The sequence below is a fragment of the Lepidothrix coronata genome, unplaced genomic scaffold (assembly GCF_001604755.1).
Source record: "Lepidothrix coronata isolate B3197 unplaced genomic scaffold, Lepidothrix_coronata-1.0 Scaffold19, whole genome shotgun sequence".
Classification (NCBI taxonomy): domain Eukaryota; kingdom Metazoa; phylum Chordata; class Aves; order Passeriformes; family Pipridae; genus Lepidothrix; species Lepidothrix coronata.
The window spans coordinates 7,415,362-7,441,183 of record NW_016690199.1 but is presented as its reverse complement, the minus strand read 5'-3'; the positions used below and the strand labels follow the sequence as shown (position 1 = coordinate 7,441,183).

The 25,822-nt window shown below is 40.6% G+C and overlaps 2 protein-coding genes across 5 annotated transcripts in view; one reads left to right on the top strand and one right to left on the bottom strand.

Annotated features, from left to right (window-relative positions):
- Nucleotides 1–1,905: 1,905 nt before the first annotated feature.
- On the top strand, nt 1,906–22,341 carry CCNK (cyclin K). 3 transcript variants are annotated; one of them, XM_017807567.1, is made up of 12 exons: nt 2,121–2,233; nt 3,812–4,078; nt 5,083–5,164; nt 5,764–5,895; nt 6,724–6,829; nt 6,971–7,028; nt 9,138–9,307; nt 10,806–11,092; nt 15,100–15,133; nt 15,727–15,801; nt 17,985–18,613; nt 21,460–22,341. In XM_017807567.1, exons 2-11 carry the CDS (start codon nt 3,882–3,884, stop codon nt 18,605–18,607), a joined length of 1,764 nt encoding a protein of 587 aa, XP_017663056.1. In that variant the 5' UTR covers nt 2,121–2,233; nt 3,812–3,881; the 3' UTR covers nt 18,608–18,613; nt 21,460–22,341. The 3 variants fall into 3 exon arrangements, with proteins under 3 accessions (XP_017663054.1, XP_017663056.1, XP_017663053.1); XM_017807565.1 differs by lacking the exons at nt 2,121–2,233; nt 21,460–22,341 and adding an exon at nt 1,906–2,030 and having other exon boundaries at nt 17,985–19,307; XM_017807564.1 differs by lacking the exon at nt 21,460–22,341 and having other exon boundaries at nt 17,985–19,307.
- Nucleotides 19,392–25,822, bottom strand: part of CCDC85C (coiled-coil domain containing 85C) — a 110,777-nt gene continuing 104,346 nt past the window's right edge. For both annotated transcript variants that reach the window (XM_017807568.1, XM_017807569.1), the window contains exons 5-6: nt 24,729–24,827; nt 19,392–23,148 (exon numbers count right to left, since the gene is read on the bottom strand). In XM_017807568.1, the coding sequence (XP_017663057.1) occupies nt 23,059–23,148; nt 24,729–24,827 (189 nt within the window). In that variant the 3' untranslated portion in view covers nt 19,392–23,058. The remainder of the gene's footprint in view (nt 23,149–24,728; nt 24,828–25,822) is intronic.

The following is a 25,822-nucleotide window of genomic DNA, read 5'->3' as shown; positions in this document are numbered from 1 at the left end:
TGGCATTTCTTCCTCCAAAACCCTAAATCTCTTTCTTGGCACACCATGTCAAGAATGTATATACTTCAATCTAGCCTGCTAAACATAACCGTAAACTTTATTAAAGCACAAGCTGGCACGCTTGAATCTCTACCATATTAAATTACTTAATTGAGCAAACATATCAGGAAACACCCCCGCCTTCAAGCTCATCACGCCTTTCCCTCTAACAACTTGCACGCTGGCTTACTATTTTATACCAGGAACCTGATAGCGGACACACAGAATGCCGCAGCTGTTTACTCACCTACAAAATACTTATATTTCACTGTTGTGAGTTAGGAGCTCACAACAACTGAGAGCAAAAAACACTTGTGAGACATTGAGCCAACATTTGTAGCAATTGTCACAGAACAAAGCTGTCAATCGAAGAGACAGGTGCTTGCTTACATTACATGCTCTTAGAAGGGTCAAAGACAATTCGCTTTCTACTTGATCTCATGAGCAAGCTTAGGTCCTATGGACAAGTCCACCCAGAAGAGCAGACACCACGCTTGGGGGAAGAGCAGCCTTCAACTACGCTGTGAGAGACAACTTCCAAAAGGAAGAACAGAGCTTATCCTGATGGCTGAACATCCCCCTATGGCAAAAAAATCACACAACAAATTCAAAATTTAGGAAGTTGCTAAGGCAAGGCAAAGCCTCAGCTTAAGCAACTCTAACCAAGTGCTGCTGCGTAAGAAGGAAGAGGAAGGAGGGTTCCTCAGATGGGCCATCTCAGCAGCTCTTGTGGCAATAGGGGAAGCCTAGAACACCGAGGCTGCTTTAGGAGTAACGCCCCAGCAGGACGAACAGTTTAGATGGTTTACTGTAATTTTAAACCCCACCTTTTTTTTCCTCCAAAGGCTTAACCCCATTACTAAAGCAGGCTGCAGACGGGGCGAGAAAGGAAAGGAACCAGAGCACTCCTCTCCAGCCAGAGGAGCAACACACTGAGTCAGACCCCAGCGCTGCAAGCACGGGAGCCTCTCCAGGAAGCTGGACTAAGAGTAGGGATCATTCAAAACGTGTCACACACCAAAAAAAAGAAAAAAAAAAAAAAGGAATTACATCACGGGGAAAGCAGCTTTAAGCCATTTGTTTTACTCTGGTTTCTGATCATCCTCCGGGAGGGGCGGGGGGATGGGGCCAGGGAAGCGCCAGTGCCGCCGCCTCGCTCACTTTGACCCGGCGGAGGCCGGGCTGGAACGCGCCGGGGGGCCCCTCAGCCCCTCGGGCCGGGCGGGGGGGAACGCCACGGCGAGCGGGGCCGGGACTGCGCTGCGGGGCCACGGGGAAGGCGAGGAGGCCCGGCCTGGCCCCAGCCCTGCCCCGCGGGGGAAGGCGGGGGCGGCGGGAGGGGGTGTCCGGGAAGAGCAGCGCCTCCCGCGGGGTGAGGTCGCGCCGGGCGGGCTGAGGGGAAGGGCGCGGGCCCAGGCGGGGCGCTGGGCTCGGGCAGGACAGGGGGCCCGGCCGGCCCGGCCTTACCTCCCTCCCTGCGGCGGGCGCTCCCGCGGGGCCGAGGCGGCGGCGCGGCCCGAGGAGGCTCAGCCCGAGCCCCGCCGGACGCGCCGCCCGCGCTGGGAGGGGAGGGGCGGCCCAGGCCCCGCCCCACGCTGCCATTGGCAGCACCTCCTCCTCCGGCACCCGCAGGGACCAATCCGCGGCGAGCACCGCACCGGCAGCTTTTTGAAAGGGCACGGCATTTAAACCCGCCTCGGCATTTCTATTGGCTAGTACAGCTGGCAATCTTCCCGTTCCGGCTCTCTGATTGGTCCACCTCGAGGTTGCGTCAACGCGTCGCGCGCCCGCCCGGGCTCTGAGGCCATTGGAGGGGACGAAACTGGGGGGGGAGGGGGGCGTCGTCCTCGCGCTAGACGCCCTTCCGGCGCGATGACGCAGCACGCACCCTAGCCTGGCTCCCAAGATGGCGGCGCGCAGGGCGCGGAGGCCGCGCTGCCGCTGAGAGGTCCCGCGCTCCGGTGCCGTCCCCGCCGCTCCCCGTGGACCCTGTGAGTGCACGGGGCCCTCCCGGGCCGAGACCCGCCGCCAGCGGAACGGAGAGAGGGAGCGGGGACGACCGCGGTGGGGAACGAGCGCCTCCGCGGGCACCGGCAGCGCCGTGTGCGGCAGGCGGGCGGGTCTGGGAGGGGCTGAGCAGAGCTCGGGGCTGCGGGGGACGGAGCCGCGCTCGCGGTCGGCGGGGTCGTCCCAGGTAAGGTGGAAAAAAAGCCGCGATCGAGCTCCAGAGCTCCCCTCCGGATTAATGGGGCGCGTAAATAGACAAGGAAAAGCTTTCGTTGTTCTTCCCGGGCGGTGCGGGCTGGATTGGGACCTTGGAGACGGTTCGTTTGGGACGTTTGCGGGGTGAGGGTTTTCATTCATTCCCAGTTCTGTGATCGGAAATGCTTTCGGCGCTTATAGAAGCGGATCATGTCGCGTCGGGCGCTTTCGATGTTAATTGTTTTTTAAGCTGTTTAGATGTTAGGAAGTGAAACAACTCGTAAAGAAGAAAAACCCTAGCAGTAGTAAAAAATAGCGCTTTTTCTAGTAAATAGGATGAGAATGTGCGCTCGTGGCACGGCGCGCTTTTGTTGGTTCTGGAAAAAGTTTTTAGTAGCCGTTTCCTTTTATTTTGGTGACGGTTTTCGTCTGTCTGTGACCGACACCACGCGTTGTGAAGGTCCTCCCGAAGCCATCGTGGGGCAAAGACAGGTTCCTTTATTCTGGAAAAGAGAAAGTTTTTGGAGTTGAGCGAGGTGCTGACTGTCGGCATCGGAGTTTTTTTTGGCCGTTCACGTGATCTCTCTTCCGTTTTCGGAAGAGAAACGTCTGGAAAAGCAACAGCTTGATTATAAGAGTTTTACGTTTGGTTTTTTCCTGTGGCTGTTCAGCACAGAACGAATATATTGCATCATGTGTTAATCACTATTTGTTATGCAAACCCTTGCAGGTGACTGCAGTAAAATGCATAGTATCTGTAGTTTGTGGAATTGCAGTGAGGGTGGTTTTGTGCCTGAAAGAAATAAAGGCAGTAAGTCTTCGTTCTGTCTTTAAATTGAGGCGTGACTGAACATCGGTCATAATTCAGACACCAGAAAGCTGCTGCAGAGCTTTGTGATCCGAGTGTTTGTACACAAAGTGCCGGCTGGCACAGTCTTGGAGTGTAATCAACTGCCTTGTTTTGAGGTTGATTTTAGATGCCTCCTTACCCTGCAGACTTACACCAGTTGTCTTGATTTTGGTATCTAAAGGAACACTGGTTTTGTTACTTTTTTTCCTTCAAGTAAACACAAGTGCAGATCACTTTCCAAAGCTTTCTGCCCAGCGGTTGCTCCTCTTAGCACCAGGGATATCAGTGAGAGCAGGCAGGTATTTAAAGGGACGTTCAGACTCACCTCACCAGTGGGTTTCAGGTTACCAATGGTGAGTAGATCCCCCCCCCAGATTTTCAGATCTTGCTGCTGCCATCACTGAATTGTTTTTTCCCTATTCTTATGGACAAAGTAGGTGGAAATTATTCTACTAAGAAGTAGCAGATATTGTTTATTATGCATTCATGAAGTTTCTTTAGTAAATAGAGAATAGCAAGGATAACCTATGGCTGTTTCTTTGATTGTGTTTGCAGTATATGGGGAGGATAAGGGCAAGGTTATTTATTACTTGTCTTTGAGCACAAAAAAAGTCCTTTCCAAGGGGCAAGATTAAACGCTACTCCACTCCTCTTTGAGTAAGGGGTGGGGGGGGAAAGTCCTCTCCATTTTTAACAAAATCCTTTTGTCTTTTCTTAAAGGTCCTGAAGCGACTCTCTGGAGATACCCTTTTTGAAAACTTAAAAAGCAAGGACAATTCTGTTTTAATAAATGAAGGAGAATAAAGAAAATTCCAGCCCTTCTGTAAACTTGGCAAACCTGGACCATACAAAGCCATGTTGGTACTGGGATAAGAAAGATTTGGCACATACTCCATCCCAACTAGAAGGGCTTGATCCAGCTACTGAGGCTCGATACCGCAGGGAGGGGGCCAGATTCATATTCGATGTGGGAACACGTTTAGGGCTGTATCCTTTAAACTCATGTCGGTGTGAAATGTTTGTATGAATGGTGGGTTTTCAGAATAAAATGTACAAGAAGTGTCACGTGCTCAGGTAGCTGTTCAACCATTTTTAAATCATTTATAAAAAATATTTCTGTGTTTACTTGCCTTTTGATTGAATGTTTTCCTGCACGATTTTTATCCATTCCTTGGATAAACAAGGTTGCAACTGAACCATTTTGGCAACAGAGAAGTAAGATGATACAGACTTGCCAATTAAGGATAACTTTTGTCAGTTATGAAACTCAATGTCTTAGTATATTAATCTGTGTAACTTCTCAAATTTTGAATTTTACACTCATTTTTCTATGGATTGTGCATCTGAGACTTCCAGCCTCTGCCTCCTCAGTCTTGGTTTATGGTGGCTGGTTTTTTGTTCGGTTGATTTGAGATTTACAACTTTGTACATGTTAGTAAGTCCTCCCAACTGTCCCACTCTCTCATAGACAGCCACTTAAATTTTCTGCTTCCTATTTTTCTATGCTTCTTTTAATCTCCTTAGTTTTTTGGTTAATAAAATGTGGTGAAAATTAAATTTTACTCTTCTTAAAGAGAAGGCTTTATTTGCATTTGTAGTTGTGAATAGTTAGTACTTTCCTCCACACCAACACTTTAATGTGAAGTGATAATTGTTCTGTTCCTTCATGTACCTACTGCTGGTTTTGACCTTGTCTAGAGCAGGTACAGCGTAACACGAGGATGACCTTGTGTGGATCCTTCTGTGGGACTTTGCACACCTCCAGTAAATGCTTTAGGTATCTACTGCATCTAGGCTGAATCAGTATTTACACAGCTTTAAGGAGGTTTGTGGCTTTTTTTCTCTTAAGCTCCTGTTTTACTTGCAGCGTTTTCTGACTGGTCACTGAACAGCCGATTACTTGAGGTACTTGATAAAGCAGAATCCTTCATGTATGTTTGGTTTTAAATTTGTTTTATGTCCTGTTTGAAAGTCCTTATTCTGCACCACAGACATTATGATACTCTAGCAACTGGAATAATTTATTTCCATCGGTTTTATATGTTTCATTCCTTCAAACAGTTTCCAAGATATGTAAGTATTTAGAATATTGATGACTTAATTCAGTGATTGCACTAGGAATGGACTACTTGAAATTCTGATTAATCACTTGGGTACTGCTGCTGTCCACCCTTCTGAATGATGGGAAATAAACATTTTGTCTTTTAATCATTACAGCTTAAAATACACTATTCTTGCTTGTTTACACATTTCTGTTTACACTTAGAAGAATATTGACATTGCAGTTATGTCTTACTGAGACTGTTCTTTGACAACAGTAACAGCTATAGTGCTGGCACTTCTGTGTTGGCTGAAAGGAAAAAGAGAAGTGTAATACCATCTTAAAACTACTTGACAGACAATGCTGAACCAGGACAAATTGTGCTTTGGTTTTCTGACCTTGAAATGAAATTTTATAAAATGGATAGTCCTCCAAAATCTGTATCTTTCCTTTGAGAAAGTAAAAAGTTTAAATTACCGCTTTATTAAAATTAGAAATTAATATGCACATTAAGTCTTTCCTGGGAGACTTCTGCTGAACTGTTAATGGAAACTGACAGTGCTTTTACAATGCTCTGCTATATTGCATATCTACACGTAGACAACTTTTTGAAAGCACTTTGGTTTTTTAGGTGACAGGAGCCTGCTGTCTCTTCCTAGCGGGAAAGGTTGAAGAAACACCTAAGAAATGTAAAGATATAATTAAAACAGCTCGTAGCTTGCTAAATGATGTACAGTTTGGACAGTTTGGAGATGACCCAAAGGTAAAAATATTCACGTTGAAATTATTTCATCCAGTTGTAGTCCAGCAAAGTGGCATATGTTCTTTAGAGCACTGGCTGATTTTCAGTTGTTCTGAATTAAATTATATGTTCAGCATGCATTTATGTCTCTTCTGGGTGAAGTGATGGGTAGCTATGAAAGTAATTCTTCCTAATACAAGTAGCTTTGGGAGCTTACTGGAATAATTGTTTTTATAAAAAATTTACATTTTATTTAATGTAAATTCTGATGTTATTTTGCAAATCAAAGGAAATTTGAGTAATGTCGGTCAGAGCAAGAAATGTCATCAAGACATAACTCATATTTAACAATCTTAATGTGATTTTAGGAAGCAATTAATAGCAAATCTTAAATAAGAGAACTAGATCTCAGAAGTATTGAGAAGTTTCCTGTATAGGGTATTGACTTAGCAAAACTATGCTTCTCTCAAAATTTCCTTGTTATAAATAACAGAAGTTGCTGAAACTCATGAGAGAAATGTGATGAGAGCTTACATTTTTATTGTGATTTTGTGTATTTGGCACTTCCGTGCTGTGTCTGATTCAGTTCATTCTGCTGTGGAGAAAAAGGAATTTTAAGCCCCACATCCCCTGTCCTCCCTCAAATAAATGTGAAGAAAAGGTATCTTGGTTTAAAATAATATTTTAAGTTGGAGAGATTTCTGTTCTCCTTGGAGACAAACCCTAATCAAGCAAAAGCAGACAAACATCATTGTCTGGAGGTGCTGTGTAGTCATGCTCTACACTAGTGTAGAATATCTCTGGGTAAAAGACGGAATAACACTGTGGTTACCTTGTAACATTCTCTAGGAAGAAGTGATGGTGCTTGAAAGAATCTTACTACAAACAATAAAGTTTGATTTGCAAGTGGAACATCCATACCAATTTCTTCTCAAGTATGCCAAACAACTCAAAGGTAAATTATTGCAAGCTGGGCAAGTAATGCCTGTTATTAATTTTCAGAACTTAGTATACATTAACAGTACAAGAATATTCTATTTCAAACTATTTGTCCCTCCTGATTTTATTTCTTAATTTTTATCTGCTTGTTTTTCAGGAGACAAAAATAAAATTCAAAAACTGGTTCAAATGGCATGGACATTTGTCAATGACAGGTAAGATAGTCTAGGAAGCTTTTTGAAAGTGAAATAGTTACTGTTGCTAACTTTGTTGTGAGATTAGATATTTCTTTGACAAAAGTTTCTTATTTGTTTTCTGCTTGTCACATGTTTTCCTTGTCGTGTTCATCATTTTTTCTTTCCATCATTACCATGATAGTTCCACTGACCACAGAATTCAGAATGAGTACAGAAGTAGACTATTAAGAACTTTGCGATTTTGTGGTAGTGATTTAATGCTGCATTAAAAAAAAAAAAGTTAATGTTTGAAAGGGCCAAAGCAAATTGTAGATCTCCAGGATAGAAGCTGGTATCTTGCCCAGTCTGTGATATGTAGCACATTCTGAGAAAAAGAAGTCATTTCTCAATTCCATCATGTTGATCAATGTATTTTTAATGTGGTATTTTGGTAATAGTGAGGTAGCCATTAAATTCAATAAGGAATACGGTTCTTAGCACTAATTTACAATTTCTCGAATAATGAATTTGCAATACAAGGACTACATCAATTAGCAGGAGTGTGTATAGAAGCACTTCTCATGTGTAGTGTCCTATTAAAAAAAACCCAACCAAAACAACTCGACACACTTTAGTCTTGTTAAGGAGGATTCCACAGAGCTGGGCAAGTTAATTCACCAAGGATGCTTAAATGTAATTTTTCATTTCCATAGCAAACTCTTAAGAAAATGTGTAAAGTGACCTGACTGCTAAGAAATGGTAAATACATGGCTTTCAGTCATGGCTACAGCAGTAGAACATCATAAAAAAGAGGTGTATTTCTATTCATGTGCCTGATTTGAATTAGCCTTGTATAGGTTCACATTCTGTAAATATCACCTGAACTGTCCAAATTATTTTGAGGAAAATTAATGTGTATCTCAAGAGATGTTTACTTCAGCTGCTGTCAGTCTTGCAGGTGATGATCTTATAGGTGGAACAAAATTATGGCATGACTGTCACTGCTAAGTTTGTCAGGGAAAACTGCTGTAGTGTATCCATCAAAATTTTGGCACTATTGTACTTGGAATTAGGTAGTGTTTAATAATTTTTAAAAATGAATAATTAAAGAAAAAGCACTTCAGAAAAACACTTGTATGGAGTTGGAGGGATCATTCCAAATAATGCCTAATTCTTACCTCTGTTCTGAAGAGGCTGTGTTGTGCTTACTTAATCAGCACCTTGTTAGAAGTTTACTTGTTTTCTAGGATCCTGGGACAATAATTCTGTACTTTGCACTACAGACCTTTAGAATAGGGGATTCTGTTCTTAGCACAGCCTCAGTGAATTCACAAAAACTCAGCTGGCTAGCTGGATCTAAAATTCATAAGTAGACCATATGTTACAGAATCTATGGAGAAAAAAGGGAAAAGAGAGAAAAAGTATTTCAAAATTTAAAATTGGTTCCAGGAAATAGTAACTTTGATTATGACAGAAACTTATTGAGTTAATATGAATAATACTAATAATATGAGTTATTTTATCATTAGCTTTAACAAAAGCTATTCAAGAGATAATCTTTACAGCTTGATCTAGAACTTGCATTGCCCTTACAAGTTGCTTTACAAGTTCATGTTGGCTGTTCTGTGGGTTTGGGGGTTTTTTTTAGTACTCGTTTACATTTTATTGACAAACATTTGGAAACTAAAATCCAGTGTGGGTAGCATTCCTTTACCAGTGCAATGCAGTGACAGCACATAGTTGTGTAGCGATGAACATGAACACTATATTTAATGAACACTACAGGTGAGACTGTAGCTGCCCATACTTGAAATATAATGCTGTCTTTTCCCTCTTTTTCCATATAGTGTTAAGTTTTGCGGTTTTAAACCCCAAACTTGTTGTTCTTGTGTGTTCTATTGCTTCTGTAGACTGATTCCCTCTCTATTATTTGTGTAAAATTAGCTTGTTTCATGATAGTGGTAGCACAGAAACAGTTTAGTTTTGTAAACTCTTCTGTTTAATAAGGCTCTCAATGCCCAAGACGTTAAAAGTGTGGTGGGGATTTTATACACTGTTAGTTATAGCTGTTGTACATTAAAGTGTTGTACTTTGACATTTGGGTAATCTTCAGGGTTGTGTTTTGTTTTGGTTTATTTTATATTCTAGTCTCTGCACTACCCTGTCCCTGCAGTGGGAGCCTGAGATCATAGCTGTTGCAGTTATGTACTTAGCAGGACGTTTGTGTAAGTTTGAAATACAAGAATGGACATCAAAACCAATGTACAGACGATGGTGGGAGCAGTTTGTCCAAGATGTTCCTGTTGATGTTTTGGAAGGTATGAAAACCGTTTACCACAAACAGAGGAGTATTTCTTTTAACTGTGTGACCTAGGTCATAAATAAATGCAACTTGCTTTTTATCTAGGTTTTAGTCTAAATAATTATGTGTCGAGTGTGAAACTCGGGTAGTATGTGCTATACCTTAACCAGGTTTTAAATTGAACTTACTAGACTGGCTTAATCTAGAAGCATACTTACTCATCATGATTAGTCTTCTGGTTAATATTTGCTTTACAGCTTGGTTAGTTTATAAATCGTCATGGTATGTTTTCAATTTTTTAATGATTCCCTTCTCCCCATTTTAAATGTGACTCTACAAACACTGGAACTAATGGAGCCTGGTTTCCAGTGGTTTTCTCATTGATAATTGACCTCTGACTGAATTAGGCTAGGTTAGGGGTTTTTTTTGTGAATTCATTATGGGGGATGAATTCAGATAGAGGATGAGTTATGGATCTTTTTTATCAATACAGCTCTCTTAAACTTGTCCTCTTGAGGGAGAGAACCCCAGGAAGTTCATAAAATAAAGCAAGACCTTTCTTGACTCTGTTTAGGAAATTGTGGTCATGTGGCCAGTCATTTGTCTTCATTAAAGTTTTTATTGACTTAGAAGTGTCAGGCTAAGCATGCTTTAGTACCATGAATTGCTTTAGAAATATTCTTTAAAAATTTATGGTTGTCACAATCTGGCATTGCATTCTAGGAAATTAGAACACTATGTGTTGCTGTTCAGGTGCTTTAGCCTTTGTTGCTCTTAGAACTTAGGTGAATACCTTACAGTTCTGATTTCTTAAATGGTTACTTGCCTTGGCTTTATTGCAGCTTTTTTTCAAAGTTCCTTCACTTTCAGATAGATCCTCCTCTGAATCCATGTCAAAGAGGGTTGTAGAATGAGAATTTCTGCAGTTTCTGCTACAGCAATACTGAATGCTTATGGAAAGAGCTCATTTGGCTTTTTTTAGGAAGGTTTTCTTTTCTTAAATGCTGTTATTATACCTGATTATCAGTTGGATCTACATGTTTTCTTGCAGACCTTTAGCTCCTAACGTGTTGGAAGAAGATATTTGGTCCTTTACTTAGCTTCCTGAAACTTTTTTGACTAGCCTAACTAGATGTGTATCTTTTAGCATATAATCGTTTTTCACTCCCTTTCTTGCTGTATTGCAATATTGTTAACATGGTTACCTGGCTCTCCAGGCACACAATAATGATATACAATGTATTAATACCAAGACACTGTGTTTTTCTGAAAGGTGTGCATATACATCTACATATTGTTCAGCATAGGCAGAAGAAACTCAGAAATGCAAGTATAAATTGAAAATTAGTCTGTTTAAAAAAAGTCAAATCTGTGTTCACTGTAACACAGATTTGCAATGAATTTTTCCAGAGTTGATGTCCAGTAAAAAGCATAGTTGATAATTGTGTGTTAAATGTACACTTGTACATGAAAATGGTATAATACTTTGGATTTCTTTTTTCATTATTATTAAGATATCTGTCATCAGATCCTGGATCTGTACTCACAAGGAAAACAGCAAATGCCTCATCATACTCCTCACCAGTTGCAGCAGCCACCATCTCTTCAATCTACACCCCAGGCACCTACAGTACAGCAGTCACAGCAGTCCCAGAGTTCAGAGCAATCACAGACTCAGCAGCAAAAAGAGTCGCAACAGTCAGCACAGCAACAGCAGCAGCAGCAGCAGCAAACACAAGCACAGCAATCTAAAAAGCCCTCTCCCCAGTCAAGTCCTCCTAGACAGACTAAAAGACCAGCAGTAAGTTGAACTTTAACTTTCAATTTATTTTCAGGCTGATCTGATGCCCACTTGATTTGAAGGCCACAGTGTGCAGCAGACTTGTGTTTGCTTTAAGAATGAGCCTGGTAATTAATTTTATATGGTAGATTTTCATTGGTTATCTAGCAAGTATGTTAATGCAGAACAGCCTTTACAGTTTTGGCATATCACATTCTTATTCCACTTTAAGCAAAACCAGTGGAGAAATAGCATGAGCTATTAAGGTTCTCAGTGTTTGTGGTTCTGTGCTATCAAACTTCCTTGTTTTCTCTATTAAGCAGGCATGGTTTAGGGAAGGTTTCTTGTGCTACACCTGAATGTAGAGATGTGCATAATGATGATGAAGACGTTGACTCTTTGATTGCAAATTTTAAGAGAACAGTGGCCTCTAAAATAAAAGTGTGTCAAAACTCCTAAAAACAGACTTTCAAAATAATCTAATAACAGTAGAAGCCTAAATATTCATCATACTTTAAAGTCTCACTTTGTCCATACTATCACTTCATAATAAGTGGTCCATTAGCAGTTGAGAGATTTTCCACAGTCATCAAGTTCAAATTAACCTTTCAGACTTTAATCTACACTTTTTAGGATTATTTTTTATTCACTTTAAAGTTATCCCAGGAAAGGGCGAAAGTGTTACCCAAATCTTCTTGCATGTACTTAGCAAGAGGAGTGCTTTCTGAAGTAAAATCTTTGGAACAAGTCTATGTAGGAAGTAAATTTTGTACAGCTTTTACAGCTTTTGCTCTAACTTGTAATTAATGTGGGCCCAAACTAGAGAACAGACATTGGGGGGAAAAAAATCAAACCAACCTAAAAACCAAATAAAACCAAAAACTATGAGGAAGCAGCAAATGCTCAAATGCTCGAATGAAATGGATTTGGAAGGGTGCAGCATCTTCAGGATAGCAGCCTCCCAAAAAAGACAAAAACAAAACTCTGTAAAATGTTGATTTTGTAATTGCAAAATACAGCCTACTACAGGAAAACACCTGCACTGAAATTTTTAGTTGTTTCACTGAACTTTAGCACTGTGCAGGATGGAAAGCTGATAACGTGTTAATCAGCTTGAAAATTGTGAGAGCTCTTCATAGGTATTGTGTATTTCTTTTCATGCTTTTATGCCATCAGCACAAATTCTGTTTGCGTTGTCAGACCTCTAGGGCAGGGAACTCTCTTGGCACATCAGAAACTAGCAATAACAATTTGTTTTTTTTGATGTGCATCCATTGGATGTTGTTATGAATGCCTGTTCATTCACGTAACGGCCTTTACAGTACTACTGATTTTGCCCCATCACATGTTCTAATGAACTACCTCATGGAAAAAAGTGATGCCTTTTGCATGAATACTATCTGTTCTTTAACAACCACCTCTGGTCATGCCATCAGAGAAACTTAGCTCTTCTTGAAATTAGTTTGAGTTCTATCACCTAATAATTAAGGACGTAAATAGCACAGAGAAAAAGTTAAATCCTAGTACACTGTAGTCATCCACAACAAATAAAAAGCAAACAGGGAGTCAACAGGAGTTTTGTAGGAATACAGCACAAACAGCACAAATTGGAGAAAAGCAAATATGGTGATCTGGAATTGTTCTTTTTCCAGAAAGCAGTCTGGGAGAACAAGATGTGTGGTGTTTGAAAGATTTACTTGGTGCTTCTAAAATGTTCCTCAGTTAGATGTACCATAAACCTTACTTAAAAATCTTTGCCTCCTTCTGTAAATGCTTTGCATGACATCTTTGGTTTGTGCAGAACAGAAATACACTTTGTTCCTGGAGGCCAGATTTTCAGTTTACATGAACTCTTATAACTCTGTTACCTTCTACTGAGCCAAGATACTTTCAAGCAGCTGAGGCATTGGCCCATGACTTACAGACCCACATCAGATGTCTAAAGCATCTGCACATCCTCTGCATCTCTAGTGGTGAAGAGTGCTCAAACTTTCAGTTGATTTCACTAAAAATATATTATGAATCATTAGATGTAAATAGTTCATTTAGTTGGATTAAACTAGAAGTTGTTAGTGGGACCAATTTTAATGCACTAGAAATAGCAGTGAAAGAACAGCTCCATTGTGGTTTGAATTGAGCTGAAAGTATTAAATATCCATCAGAATGCTAATAAATAAGGTTGATTATTATTATTTATTATGACCCTGGGATGTCCTGGCTGGGCAAATACAAACTACAATACAGTAGAAGGACCAAATAAATGTTCATCTCTATTTTAGCAGCCGCCATTAGAGGTGATTTAAATGTTTATAGATTTTGGTTTTGTTGCTGCTTGATTCTTTTTTTTTTCTTTCTTTTTTCTTTAGCATAAATATAGTTTAAACTGATGTTTGCTTTTCTGTCACACGAGTTATTTGGCTTCAGTTGCTTCTTGTTCCATTCTAATGGTGTACCTCAATTATGTTATTTTTTGAACATTGTTCCATGTTAACAAATGCACAGTAATTTAATTTCTTATCACCTTGATCAACTGATTTCACAGAATGACTGATTTTTGGAAAAGGTCCAATCCGTAGTGGAGATTTGCTTCTGTTTGAAAGCGCAGGAAGAGCTGATGTTTGTGTGCAGTTTTACAGGCAAGGAATTAGTTCAGTGCTAGAAAGTCAAGAAAAGACCACCCAAGTAAAATGAAGGCAGCAGATGAGTTTGTGAGAGTCACCAAGAAAAAAGTATGTGTGTTTGAAATAGAAAGATAAAGATTGTCCTTAAAAAGCTGGAAAGCAGCTGGAAGGTGTCTGGAAAATTGAAATGACTATCAAAGGAATATAAGAAAGAGATTGCCTCAAGCAGGCAAAAATGGGACAGCAAAAATTTTGAGAATACCTATTAGAATTAAGGAAAATTTGTTGTTTAAGTTGAATTGAAATGTATGCCCATTCTTGCTGTGGAAAGTGAAGGCAACAGAGCAACAGTTTGTGAAGGTAAAGCTACTAGAGGTAAATAGTCCCTTGAAAAACCCTTTTCATTGAAAAAACGAAGAAGCTGTGTACCATGCCCCTCTGACCTCTATCATTAATTTTAAATACATTTGTACTTAAAATTTCAGTTAAGTTTTCTGCTTTTCTCTGAGACCATTAAGTTGTCATCTCAGTGGGACTGTGTAATCTGGAAAAATTTTTTCTTACTCCATTATCTGAGATTCTTTAAAAAAACTACAATACACCAACAACCAACCAAACAAGAAAAAAACCCAACCAAAAACTTGTGATTGGAAAGATGATGTGAGATTTTGTGGGTTTTGCTCAGAGTGCATACATTTTTTTTGAAGGCATTACATTTGGTTTTTATGCAATGCTTTCCATCTGAAGGCTTCTGAAATGTTCTGTGCTGTGCAACACTTTCACTGCCCTCCTGTCTTGGTAAATAAAGCATAAAGGCCTGAAGTGATTTTGGCAAAGGTTGAGTGACAGGTCAAAGCAGAACCTGGAATAGAGGCCAGGTCTCTTGTTTTCAGCTCAGTGAGCAGCATACCAGACCATGACAGATGTGCAGTGGATGATAAGTACATTAAATGAGATGCAATACTCCACAGTGAGAACAGTAGAAAATGCTGTCTCTAAAATACCTGCTATTTTTCCAGTCATCTCATTCTGCCCAGTTGAGCTGGGCTTTGCCAACGTGATTTGAGTTTATTCAGTGTTTGTCTTGCATCTGTCTAAAGACACCACAGAATCATTTAGGTTGGAAAAGAGCTTTAGGTCATTGACTCTTAACTGTTAATGCTGCACTGTCAAGTCCACCACCAAACCATTTCCCCAAGTGCCACATCTACATGTCTTTAATACCTTCAGGGATGGTGACTCAACCACAATATCTGACCACCCTTTCCATGATGAAATTTTGCCTAATATCCAATCTAAACCACTCTTGGAACAACTTGGGTCTGTTTCCTCTTGTCCTGTTTACCTGGGAGAAGAGACTGATTGTAATGGTCTTATTTTAATCTTTTTTTTTCACTCTCCAAACAGGCTGTATCTCCAAAAGAAGAAGCAAAGACAACAGGTAAATATTAGTATTCTATTCATATTGCTTCCATTTTGCTGTTTAAACTAGAATAAGTCATTTGCTGACATGCACTTTGTTTGCTTACAGGCTTGGCAATTCTAAACTATTTTGATCCTGATAATGCATCTTTAAATATATACTTTAAATATATTTTTTAGAAGTTCCTAGCTGCAGAACTTGAAATAATTGAGTATAACTGTGCCTCAAGGGTCTCATAATACAGTCTTAATTCAGTCAACTTCTTCTGAGATGTTTCAACTATTTACAAGTTAAAGTTTTGGGCTAGAAAACATGTACTTGCTCATCTTCAGTTACATACTGTTATTGGGACAGTTTGTCTCCAGTTAAAGTTGTTTGGACTTGTGGGCATGGGTTCTTTTGGAAGACTTGTATGGGATACTTGATGCCACTTTATTTATACAAAGATGTTGATTTTAGTTTTCTCTATTAAACATACCTAGTATATAGGATTTCCACTGTACTTCTGTATAGTGTAATGTGATACGATAATCATTAGTGTGAGACCAGAGTTGGAATTTGGAAAATATTGCAGAGCAATAACCAATTAGGAACTGACAAATGTTTTTTAGAACCACCGCCACCATCTAAAATTTCTAAAATTGAAACTTCACATCCACCAATACCTCCTGCACATCCCCCTCCAGGTAAGCTTTTATTTTCTTCAGCACATTTACTCTTGTTGTTAATTGCCTTGCTTTTCATCCAGGTCACGGTAGGTAACAGCGTGGGGGCAGGGGATTGTTGCCTTGATTAATCAGCTTGGCAAGTTAAAATGTAAGTTCAGTAACCTCTAGAGGGAATTTCATGTTACTAGCACAGGCTTTTCCAGACAGAAGTAAAAAACTTATGATGGAAACAAGACTATACTGGGTGGACAAGGGCAAAACAAAGCTGCAACTCTTAAAGGCCTAGGAGACTGAAACTAATTGTCAATAGCAGGCAAGAAGGGACTCGTGATCTCAAAAGGAAGGCAGATGCCATATTAGATTACTAGATGGGCTTCCAGCTGTCCTGTAGAAGTCCTCCATGCATCTGTATTCCTATACATCTGTAGTATAGGAATTCTGCAGGTGTGTCACTTCTAAATACAAGGGATGCATTCTTTGCTGCACATCAGAAGATGACTTTTATCTGCCAGAGAACAGTAACACTGCACACATGCCTTATGTTTGCCAAATAAACTGTACTGTTGTAAAAATGTGCTTCCAGCGCCTTGATGCATTAGCTGTCCTTCCAGTGACCCTTAAATATGACATAAATATTTTACAGACCACCGTCCATAATGTAACTGTAAGATGACAGCTCAGAACAGGAAAGTACAAGAGAGAAAAGCAGTGCTCTGAAATACAGTAGGACCATTTTTCCCAGCTGTTAAAATCTAATGAAGAATGAAGGGTTTTTTCTAAATACCATGTTCATTATTCCTTCAGTTGTTAAATCTTGAATGCACATCTTGCATCCAGAATGGTTCTGAAAATAAGCAAATGGGGAAATTATTGCCTGCTATAATTTAGGAGCTAGAAGTCATTGAAATCATAGGTACCACAGCCAGCGTACCCACCTTGCATGGTTAATTATGTGGCTGTCCTAGGGGATGACTTTGCTGTTAAAATTATCACTGGTTAGATAAGGTAAATCCTACGTAGGCAGGTAGTAGATTTGTTTCCCTTGTTATCTAAAATTTTCCTCTTTGAATTTGTTTCTACAAAAATATGATTGTGTGAGCATTGAAACATTTTCAGAATAGTCTTTAAAGGGCAACTCTGTGGAAAAATCAGGTGAAAACCAAGAATGCATATTGACAAAATTAACACAAGTACTAGGAGATGGCTTTACCTCGAATTTTGTTTCACGCTGACAGTTTAGTATGCCACCGGAAACGACTGCCCTATACCTGCTTCTAAATAACTTTTCTTACTGAACAGTGTTTTAGATGCTTATATATATGAGCAAGATGGATGTCAAGATGCCCCAAAATCTTTTTTGTGGGCCATTTTAATACTGCCTCTCTGTCCATACACAGAGGTTGCTATTAAGTCAGTCATCCTAGGGGTATTCTTTACTTTATAGAGTCTGCATTAAGAGGGAGGAAAAAAAAATTCTTATTTAAAGAGAAGACAGCTTAAAACATGTCCTTTCCAGAAGTGGCCAAGTGTAATTCTTTAAAATGCTGACCTTTTTATGAACTTCTCCAGAGTGTCAGGTGCTGAGTTCCCTGAAACTAATCAGTGGAACAAAGCTGATAAGATTTTATGTCCTTCTTACTTACCCTCCGGTTTTCCTTTTGTCTTTCTTTTGGTACACAGGTGTAGAACTGAGTGTTAAAGACTTGAGACTTTGGTCTGTGTTCTCAAATAATATTTCCCAATATGGGAGGCAGGTGAAGTGCAGAGGGTAATCCCAGGATACCTCCTGGACTATCAAAGAGGTAGAAAGGAGGCCTAGACTTAGACTAAAGAAGATGGAAGCACTGATCAAAAGATTTTTGGTACCTTGGATCCCATGACTTTTTAAATCCACTAGTTGTGATTCCGTCCATCCAGTCTGCTAATTCTGCTGATTGTACAACAATATGTAAATTACAAAAAATTAGTAATAGGAAAGGAAGCTGAATTTAACTATTAGAATGGGAAAAGCTGACCTTGAAGCTTTGTTAGGGAGCTTAGTTGTTTTTCAGTGACCTAAGAAGGTCTGACTGGATACCATGTGGCATTCAGAGACATAGAGAATTGAGTTCTCTTTTGCTATGTTAACTGGAAGAAAAATACAAAGTATTGAGAAGCTGTTATTGCCACTTCAAAAAAATAAATGAAATTTTCTTTTCCAGAGCGGAAGCCTCCTTTGACAACTGCAGTTTCAATGGGAGAACCAGAGCAATCTACTACTGTGGACTCAGTAGATATGCCAAAGGTCCAGATTCCTCCCCCTGCTCATCCTGCCCCAGTACATCAACCTCCACCTCTGCCACATCGTCCCCCACCCCCACCCCCCACCAGTTATATTACAGGGATGTCTACTACAAATTCTTACATGTCAGGGGAGGGTTATCAAAGTCTTCAGTCAATGATGAAAACAGAAGGACCAACATACGGAGCTTTACCACCGGCCTATGGACCACCAACTCATCTACCATATCATCCTCATGTCTATCCTCCCAACCCTCCACCACCAGTTCCACCTCCTCCCCCTGCTTCTTTCCCCCCACCCAATATTCCACCTCCTACTCCTGGATATCCTCCTCCACCTACATACAATCCTAATTTCCCACCTCCGAGACTGCCTCCAACTCATGCAGTACCACCTCATCCACCTCCAGGGCTGGGAATGCCACCAGCTAGTTACCCCCCGCCTACTGTTCCCCCAGGTGGACAGCCACCTGTCCCACCTCCAATTCCACCACCTGGTATGCCACCTGTAGCAGGACTGGGACGTGCTACATGGATGAGATAGCATGAGGTAATTTGCACGATACCTTTATGTTGACTAGGCAGGAGTAGCTAGCCAAAACCTACATTGTAAAGATGAAGAGGAGGGTAATCTGTATAATTTAGATGAAGAAATGAGAGTAAATGAAAATTTAGCTGATCTGTTTGCAGTATTGTTTATGGTGAGTTATATAGGCTTTTAGATTTTAATCAGCTTTGCAGTATCTATTCTAACTTTATACATTTGACTTAAGTTTAAATTGTCTTGACTTATTCCAGCACTGGATTACTTTGTACTAGCAAAACCAGCCATATTGGCTCAATTATATCAGTAAGAAGAAAATTTCCTTCTAGAAATCAGTGCCTATTTTTGAGTATCAAAATAGCCAGATACCATGATATGTGATCTATAATAAGAAACTTCATTTTTAGTAATAATAAAAAGAACATGATGTCAAGCATGAAAGCTGCTTTATTTAAGGGAGATTCTGAATGCTAGCTGACTGGAATAATTTTGAGGTGTTTGCCTTGCTGATAGTTTTGGTTTGGAATGTACTGGTATCTTAAAATATTGTATGTTTACACCTATTTGCAAATTCCTGTACATAATATATATATTTTCTAAGTGTTGAAGTCTGAATGTAACAGCCTACTGTGATGTACATCATAGTTATAAATGGGACTACTTTGTTCACTCTACCCAAATAAAATTGGTTCTGAATTTAGTGGATTTCCAGATTCTTCATATTAGTTCAGAATTCACAACTATGGTACTTAACGGCAAGATATTTCAGCAGTGGTCTCCCAAATCTTATTCATCAGTTTATTTAAAAAGAATGTATTTTATTTTATTCAGCTAGAAGTATACACTATCACAATCAATTTCTTACTTCATTTTTACTAAAATATTTCAAATGAATGTTTTACACACATTATCAAAAAAATCTGTACTATTACTTTCCCTCCCCAAAAAAGCCAGAGTGGTTCAATAATAGGTAAAAACGCGTGCTAAGGTCTAAAGAATTTTGCTATATACACAACAGCAGGTGCTAACTTTTCCAGTTCATTGTAATTCATATACAGAAAATATAGCAGGGCTGTAAGATCACAGGTTTAACAGAAATCAAACTTTAAACTGATTTCTAAAGCAGCACAAATAGACTTTCCCCACATTATGAAAAATATACAATTTTATCACTTTACAGTCATGCACTTTGAAAAAGATCAGTAGTACTCTTCCCCCACAGTTTCTAGAAAGATAAAAGGTCACTTTAACACTGATTTCTTTTAATATCTAATATTTGGATAAAAATGTGCCATTCTCAAACAAGGTTGTGCTCGGCAGTCTTATCAAGGTGCGAAGAGCCAACTGAAGCTGGTTACACTGCAGCATTTCAGGAACTGTTAGGAAAATGCTGCTTACTTCAGTCACTCCAACAAAAGTCAAGGATGTGATTTTACTTTCCTTAAGCAAGCAAAGTCCTTTTGTAAACAGTGGATGCTTTCTTTGCCAGAGGATTGCAGAACCCAGGGCTTCAATCTTGAGGAAATTATCTTGGGCTATTGCGCCAAATATATCAATTTAATGGCCACTATTTCAAGGGATGCTCTCCTCCAACTTAATGTACAAAGCTCCTCAGGTAGTTTTCACTGGAGACTTAGCACATAGTGAATTTAAATATGCATATAAAATACCTTTTTAAACAGCTGAAAATTCAGCACCCAAGTCATCCCGTAAAGTCATTGATCATCATTTTACCCCAGGAAGACACTTTATAGCTCAAATAGAGCTAAGTATGATGAGTAGCAAGCCTAAAAACCTCCAAACAGTAACACCCCAAGGTACAGCACTGTTGTGTTCTTCTGCAAATTCAGTGATGCACATCTTATATTGAAGATGATGCTACCAAATAGAATCTTAAAAAATCAATGGGCGGTACCCTAAGTATAAAGGTTGTTCAGATGAATTGCTGGCTACCCTGTAAACTGGCTCTCCAGGATTACTGAATTGACCTCAATCGCAGCACTGTTTCCCCTGTAGGTGAGATCTGCAGGTAGAACAAAACAAGCTTTGCTTGAAGTCATTGAATAGACTTTGAGAGAAATTTGATAGCAGGAAATATTTGAATGGGAATTACGTAGCTGGTGAGACCAGTAGTCTGATTAATGTAGCTCTTCTCTTGTTGAGAGGACCTGCTAGCCTAATATACCCCTTAAACAGCAAGCATGTCATCAACACAGTTAACTCTCTTCAAGTGCTGGCAACATTTGCGTTGCTTTAGTTAAAATTCACTGACATAAATTAACCTTGTTCCAAATATACTTAAATTCTCTGCTTAATCCAGTGATTAGATGCCACCAAAATTTAAATGGGCTTTCAAGCAGATAGATTAAAGTAACCCTGTTTGACATTAGATGCTAAGAAAGAATGATGCCTCTGCTTTGCATCACCTTTTCTGGTATGGAAATCTCAAGGTACAAATTGTACAGCAGGAAGACAAGTAATTGTCAATGGTGACTAGAAACTGGAGGTCAAAACAGAAAGCGAAGATGGGGAAATCCAGAATCCTCTAAAGTTCCTGTGCCTTAAGGACACAGTCAGACTCTAGAATGGATTTTTTCAGACTCCATGGGATGTAAATACTATTAGACGGAGAGCTAGCTAGCTCAGTGTTCACTGACTGAGCAATAGTAAGAAATCTACTGGTGAGTGTGTGAGTGAGAATATGCGCTTGCGTTTCGGGGGTGGCTCTTGGTTGTTTTTAAATAACCTACTCGACTGTTACATTTTTATTTCTGCAGTGAATAATGATGTGGTTCTTATGGGTTACTGTGTATTTCGGTTGTATTCCTTCTCTATTTTTTTACTGGTTACAGGTTTCGGCTCTGACACTGCAAATTCTTCACCCAGGCAGCTAGTTTATTGTACGCCATGGGACCAATTACCTTTCATGAGTTGCAGCATGGGCTCCTTGGTATTGTATTGGTGCTCCTTGTTAATACAATACCACAAGTCAAGAACTCAACTGGTAGAACAAATTAATTTAAGAGGAAGAACCTGTCTAGCTAATTCAGCTGTCTGTAGCTGTGACTGATTCTTACAGAGAATAAAAGGAAAGGAATGGTGTTTGAGGTCATTACATCTTCAAAATAATCACTAAAATCAATGCAACTTTTGAAGAGGAGGCTTTGATCTTTTCACATGCCTGTCTTTAAAATTATGTTACAGAAATGAGTTCTAATAACGAAGCCCCGCTTCCTTGGACTATTGGGAAAGAACATCTAATGAAATACAGGGACAGCTGCTGTGACAACTTGGAAAAGGAGGGAGTCAAATTCTTACAACTACACAGGCAGCTACTCCACAATAGCAAAATATAAGTCCCATTGTTTTATATACAACCATTTGAAGAAGGAAAAACTCACTTGTTTTGGTTCATTCACAAAAATAAAGCTTGAATGGCAGGAAGCAGTCTCACCTGATAGCCCGTGTTTATGGAGTTTTTATTCAGCTCTGCAAGGTTGTTTGGTTACCTTACACAGGAACCAGTATAGGTGAGGGATCCAGCAAGAACATTAAAAAAACCCACCCAAATCTTCCTTATGTGAAAGATGAGCTGCTCTTGAAGATCCTGTGAAAGCCATAAGCACTGCTAGGATGGCAGTTTCTGCTGAATTACTTTGTAGTGAAAGCTTTACAGGAAAAGTGTTGCCGTATTTGTAGGGAATACTGGTGTGTGGCTAAATGACTTCATTCACATTACAACTGCAGAAATCTTGTGTCATTTGTTCATGAAAAATAGTTCATTAACAGCTGATACAGAGTCTCAAGCCTTTCTGTACGCTTGTGTGATGAGCACCACCATACAGAGTATGGTGGTACAAGTGTTTTTAGCTTGCCACTCAATGTTTTACACAGAGCCTTGTGAAAACAGTTGCATGTCATTCTTCAAAAGAAGGACCTCCAAAAAAAGTGTTAGCAGCTCATGAACTTGGCAGGCAGTAAGCCAATGAATTTGACTTGCATTTTCCTTGGAAAGTGCTGCCTGGAGCCACTAACCCAGCTATGAATTACTGACAAGTGGGTGGACAGGAGCAGTACAAACGGTGACTTCTCCGCAGGTCAAGGGTTCTTCTTGTTCCTCTTAGAAATTCTCTGGAGTTAGTTAATTCTACAAACAGACCATTACAACAAAGCAGATTTGGACTACAATACAAATGATGCAAGTCTGGCATTATTGGATGGTTACCCATTGAACAGTAGTTCCAGAGCACCACAGCCTGGGAATCAGGCCTTTAGCTGCCATATTTACACTATTGTTACAAAAAAAAGCTGGGGAAAAAAAAAAAAGAAGAAAAAGGAAACCCTGAAAAAAACTCAACCCCAAATCCTAAAGAACAGGCAGCCAGAAACACTGAGCTCTGCCTCTTTAGTCTTCACGGAATCCATCACTTCCAGTCACCAGGATGGTGTTCCTACAAGGGACCCTTGAACTGGTTTCCTGACAGATGTTGCCTGATGGAGGGTTTGGAGCTTGCAGCATCACCCAGCTTTCGCCAGACAACCTGTAAGAAAAAATAAAGTCATGGGGGAGAGAAGACAGGGATTAAAAAAACCCAAACATCAAAGCCTCTGAGGAATTGCAGTATTTTTTAATTGCAATTGAAGTCAAAACCAGCCCTTTCCTGGATCTGGGCTGCAATTCTCAGCAGGGACACTGGATGGCATCTGTGCACCACTTTCCAAGAAAAGAAACCATTGATGCATTTTTCTAATTAGTCCCTCTTGAAATTAGAACCGTTTTTGCCTGGGGTAATAGTATAAAACAAATACACTAGATTCAGAAGTTAAGTTCAATGGAAGGTCAACCCTGCCATGCTCACAGAAAAGATGCTACCATGAACAGAAAAGATAATGAAAAAGATAATGATTAAAATTATATACACATGACTTTCTAAAAACATACATTTTATCCCTCTAGGGCCACTGGGGTAAGGGAGACTATTTAAAAAAAAAAAACAAACTGCAAAACACTGCCTTGAATCTACATAAAATGAATATTTAAAGAAAAAACAGCTGATGAGAGACAAATAGAAACGAGTCAATTCTGGAGGATGAAGTTATGGTAAATTACCTTTCCCCTAGCATAGCTATAAGGGACTGTGGCATCAATATCCTAAAAAGCAGGCTCTCATTTACTCTGGTCTTGGCTTTGCTTATAGGGATCCAGCAACCAAAGCGAAGTGCCTCCGCCCTTGCCAAGGATGCTCGGAGTGATTTAGCTCTGCAAGATGCACTTGTGTTCTTTCTACCCTCCTTTTAGGATTGAGGTGTATTTCAGAATTTAAAACAGAGCATTAGGCTCCTCTCAGCTGCTGGGAGGCACTAAATGATGCCACTTGGGCTGACCTTCAGCGTGGGCTTTAAAAAAAGAAAGCCCATAAGCATCATCCTCCCTGCTGTGGGCAGTCGAACAGCACATCCCCAACTGTAGGCATCGTGCAGCTCGGGCTGTGCTCTAGCAGAAATCCCAAACTCTTTGTTCAAAGCCAGGAGTGGCCAAGGTGCTTTGAGGCTGGAGGCAATGCCACGACAGCAGACACCCAGCAGACACCTCAGAGCAGTGGTTTGGTACAAACGCTCACCATACAGGATGTGGCCAGCTCAGTTAACAGTGTGGTTGCCCAAAACATTGGCAGTGCTAATAGCATCCCACCTATCATAACAAGAAAATTCTCCCTCTGATGTTATCTTATGGTTTAGGCTCAAACCCATCCAAGTTGTTCGGCTTTAAAGATGGCAATCAATTGCTGCTTGGCCCAAACCACATCCCTAACGGCACAGGTGGAGACAACTGCTAGGACTCTTGCAAGGGAGAGCCCCTTGCACATCTCGGTCAGCTACAAGAGCTACTCCACAGCCTTGAAGGCAGCAAAGTGGGAACTATCTGCTGAGCAAAGGCTGCTCCGTGCAGTGAACAAGGCACTCATGTTACAGACACCCAAAACAGCGGTCAGCAGAGCCTCCACTCTTCCCTTGTGCCTGTAGGCCTCACAAGGCTTACACACAGCAGATCCCTGCTCCTCCATACTTCTAACAAATGACCACAAAAGGAACCCGAAGAGTTGCTGAGAGGAGTTATTACATTGCACATTTCGCGAACAATCGCCTTCTCCTTTTCACTTAGGTCTTCTTCATAATTGTCTTGCATTTGCCTGTCCAGATTTTCATGGACCTCAAGGACCTACAAAAAAACAATATTAAAAAAGCATTACGATCCTCAAATAATTATTTGTGTCCCTGAGAACACCATTAACAAGTATTTAAACTGGCAGGATTCACAAAGCCTCAAGACGAGCAAAGACGAGCGTGACACCAAGCTCAGCACCTCCATCCTCCCTGTTCCCCTGCGATGTCCTGCCTCTGTCCCACCACCTGCATGTTGTTGCTGCTGCCACAGTCCTGGGGGACCATGTGACAATTGGCAGCAAATTGCCTGTGTTCACAAGCACATCTCTTCCAGGAAGGCTGCTGGTAGCCCCACGTTCCAGGCAGCCCCCCAACAAGGCAGCCCCCCAGCAATTTGTGCTCCCTCCTTTCCTGTCTTTCACAGGAGTAGGGCTACTCTACTCCCTCCTACTATTTCAAGTCATGGGGCAACTGCAGTGAGCCCAGGCCAGCAGCCTTTAGGTCTGATGGTGTTTTGGCCTTCAGGGAAAGAAGGGAACAAAGGTTTGTACCACTGAAAATCCCACTGTGCAGCTGAAGTGTGTGGTCTTCGATCAGCCACGAATTTGCAGATCTTAAACAAACATGGCTAATTTCACTCACCTTTTGGCTGAAAATTGTTTCTAACTCAGTTTCTCAAGGGAACCCCTCGTAGGCCCACAGTGACAGCAAGAGTTGGGCTGTTATAATAGAACCCTCTGACCCTGAGATGCCTATGTGATTCCCAGCTCTTTCCCACTCCCCCTTTGAACTGGTTGCAGCCAGGCTGTGAAGGGGACGGAAACAGGATGGGGAAAAAAACTACTGCCTCCCAGGCCCCTGCGTGATGACTGCAACTCTCTGAAGGTGCCATCCCCATTAAGTGCCAGGATGATTCTGGGCCACCATCTCCTTATGCCACGGGTACCCTCTGAAGATGGAGCTGATCACTTCAACACCCTGAGCTTTACTTGAATCTCCATCAGCACCACTTCCACTCACAATGCACACATGTAAAGGTAAGGGCCTTGG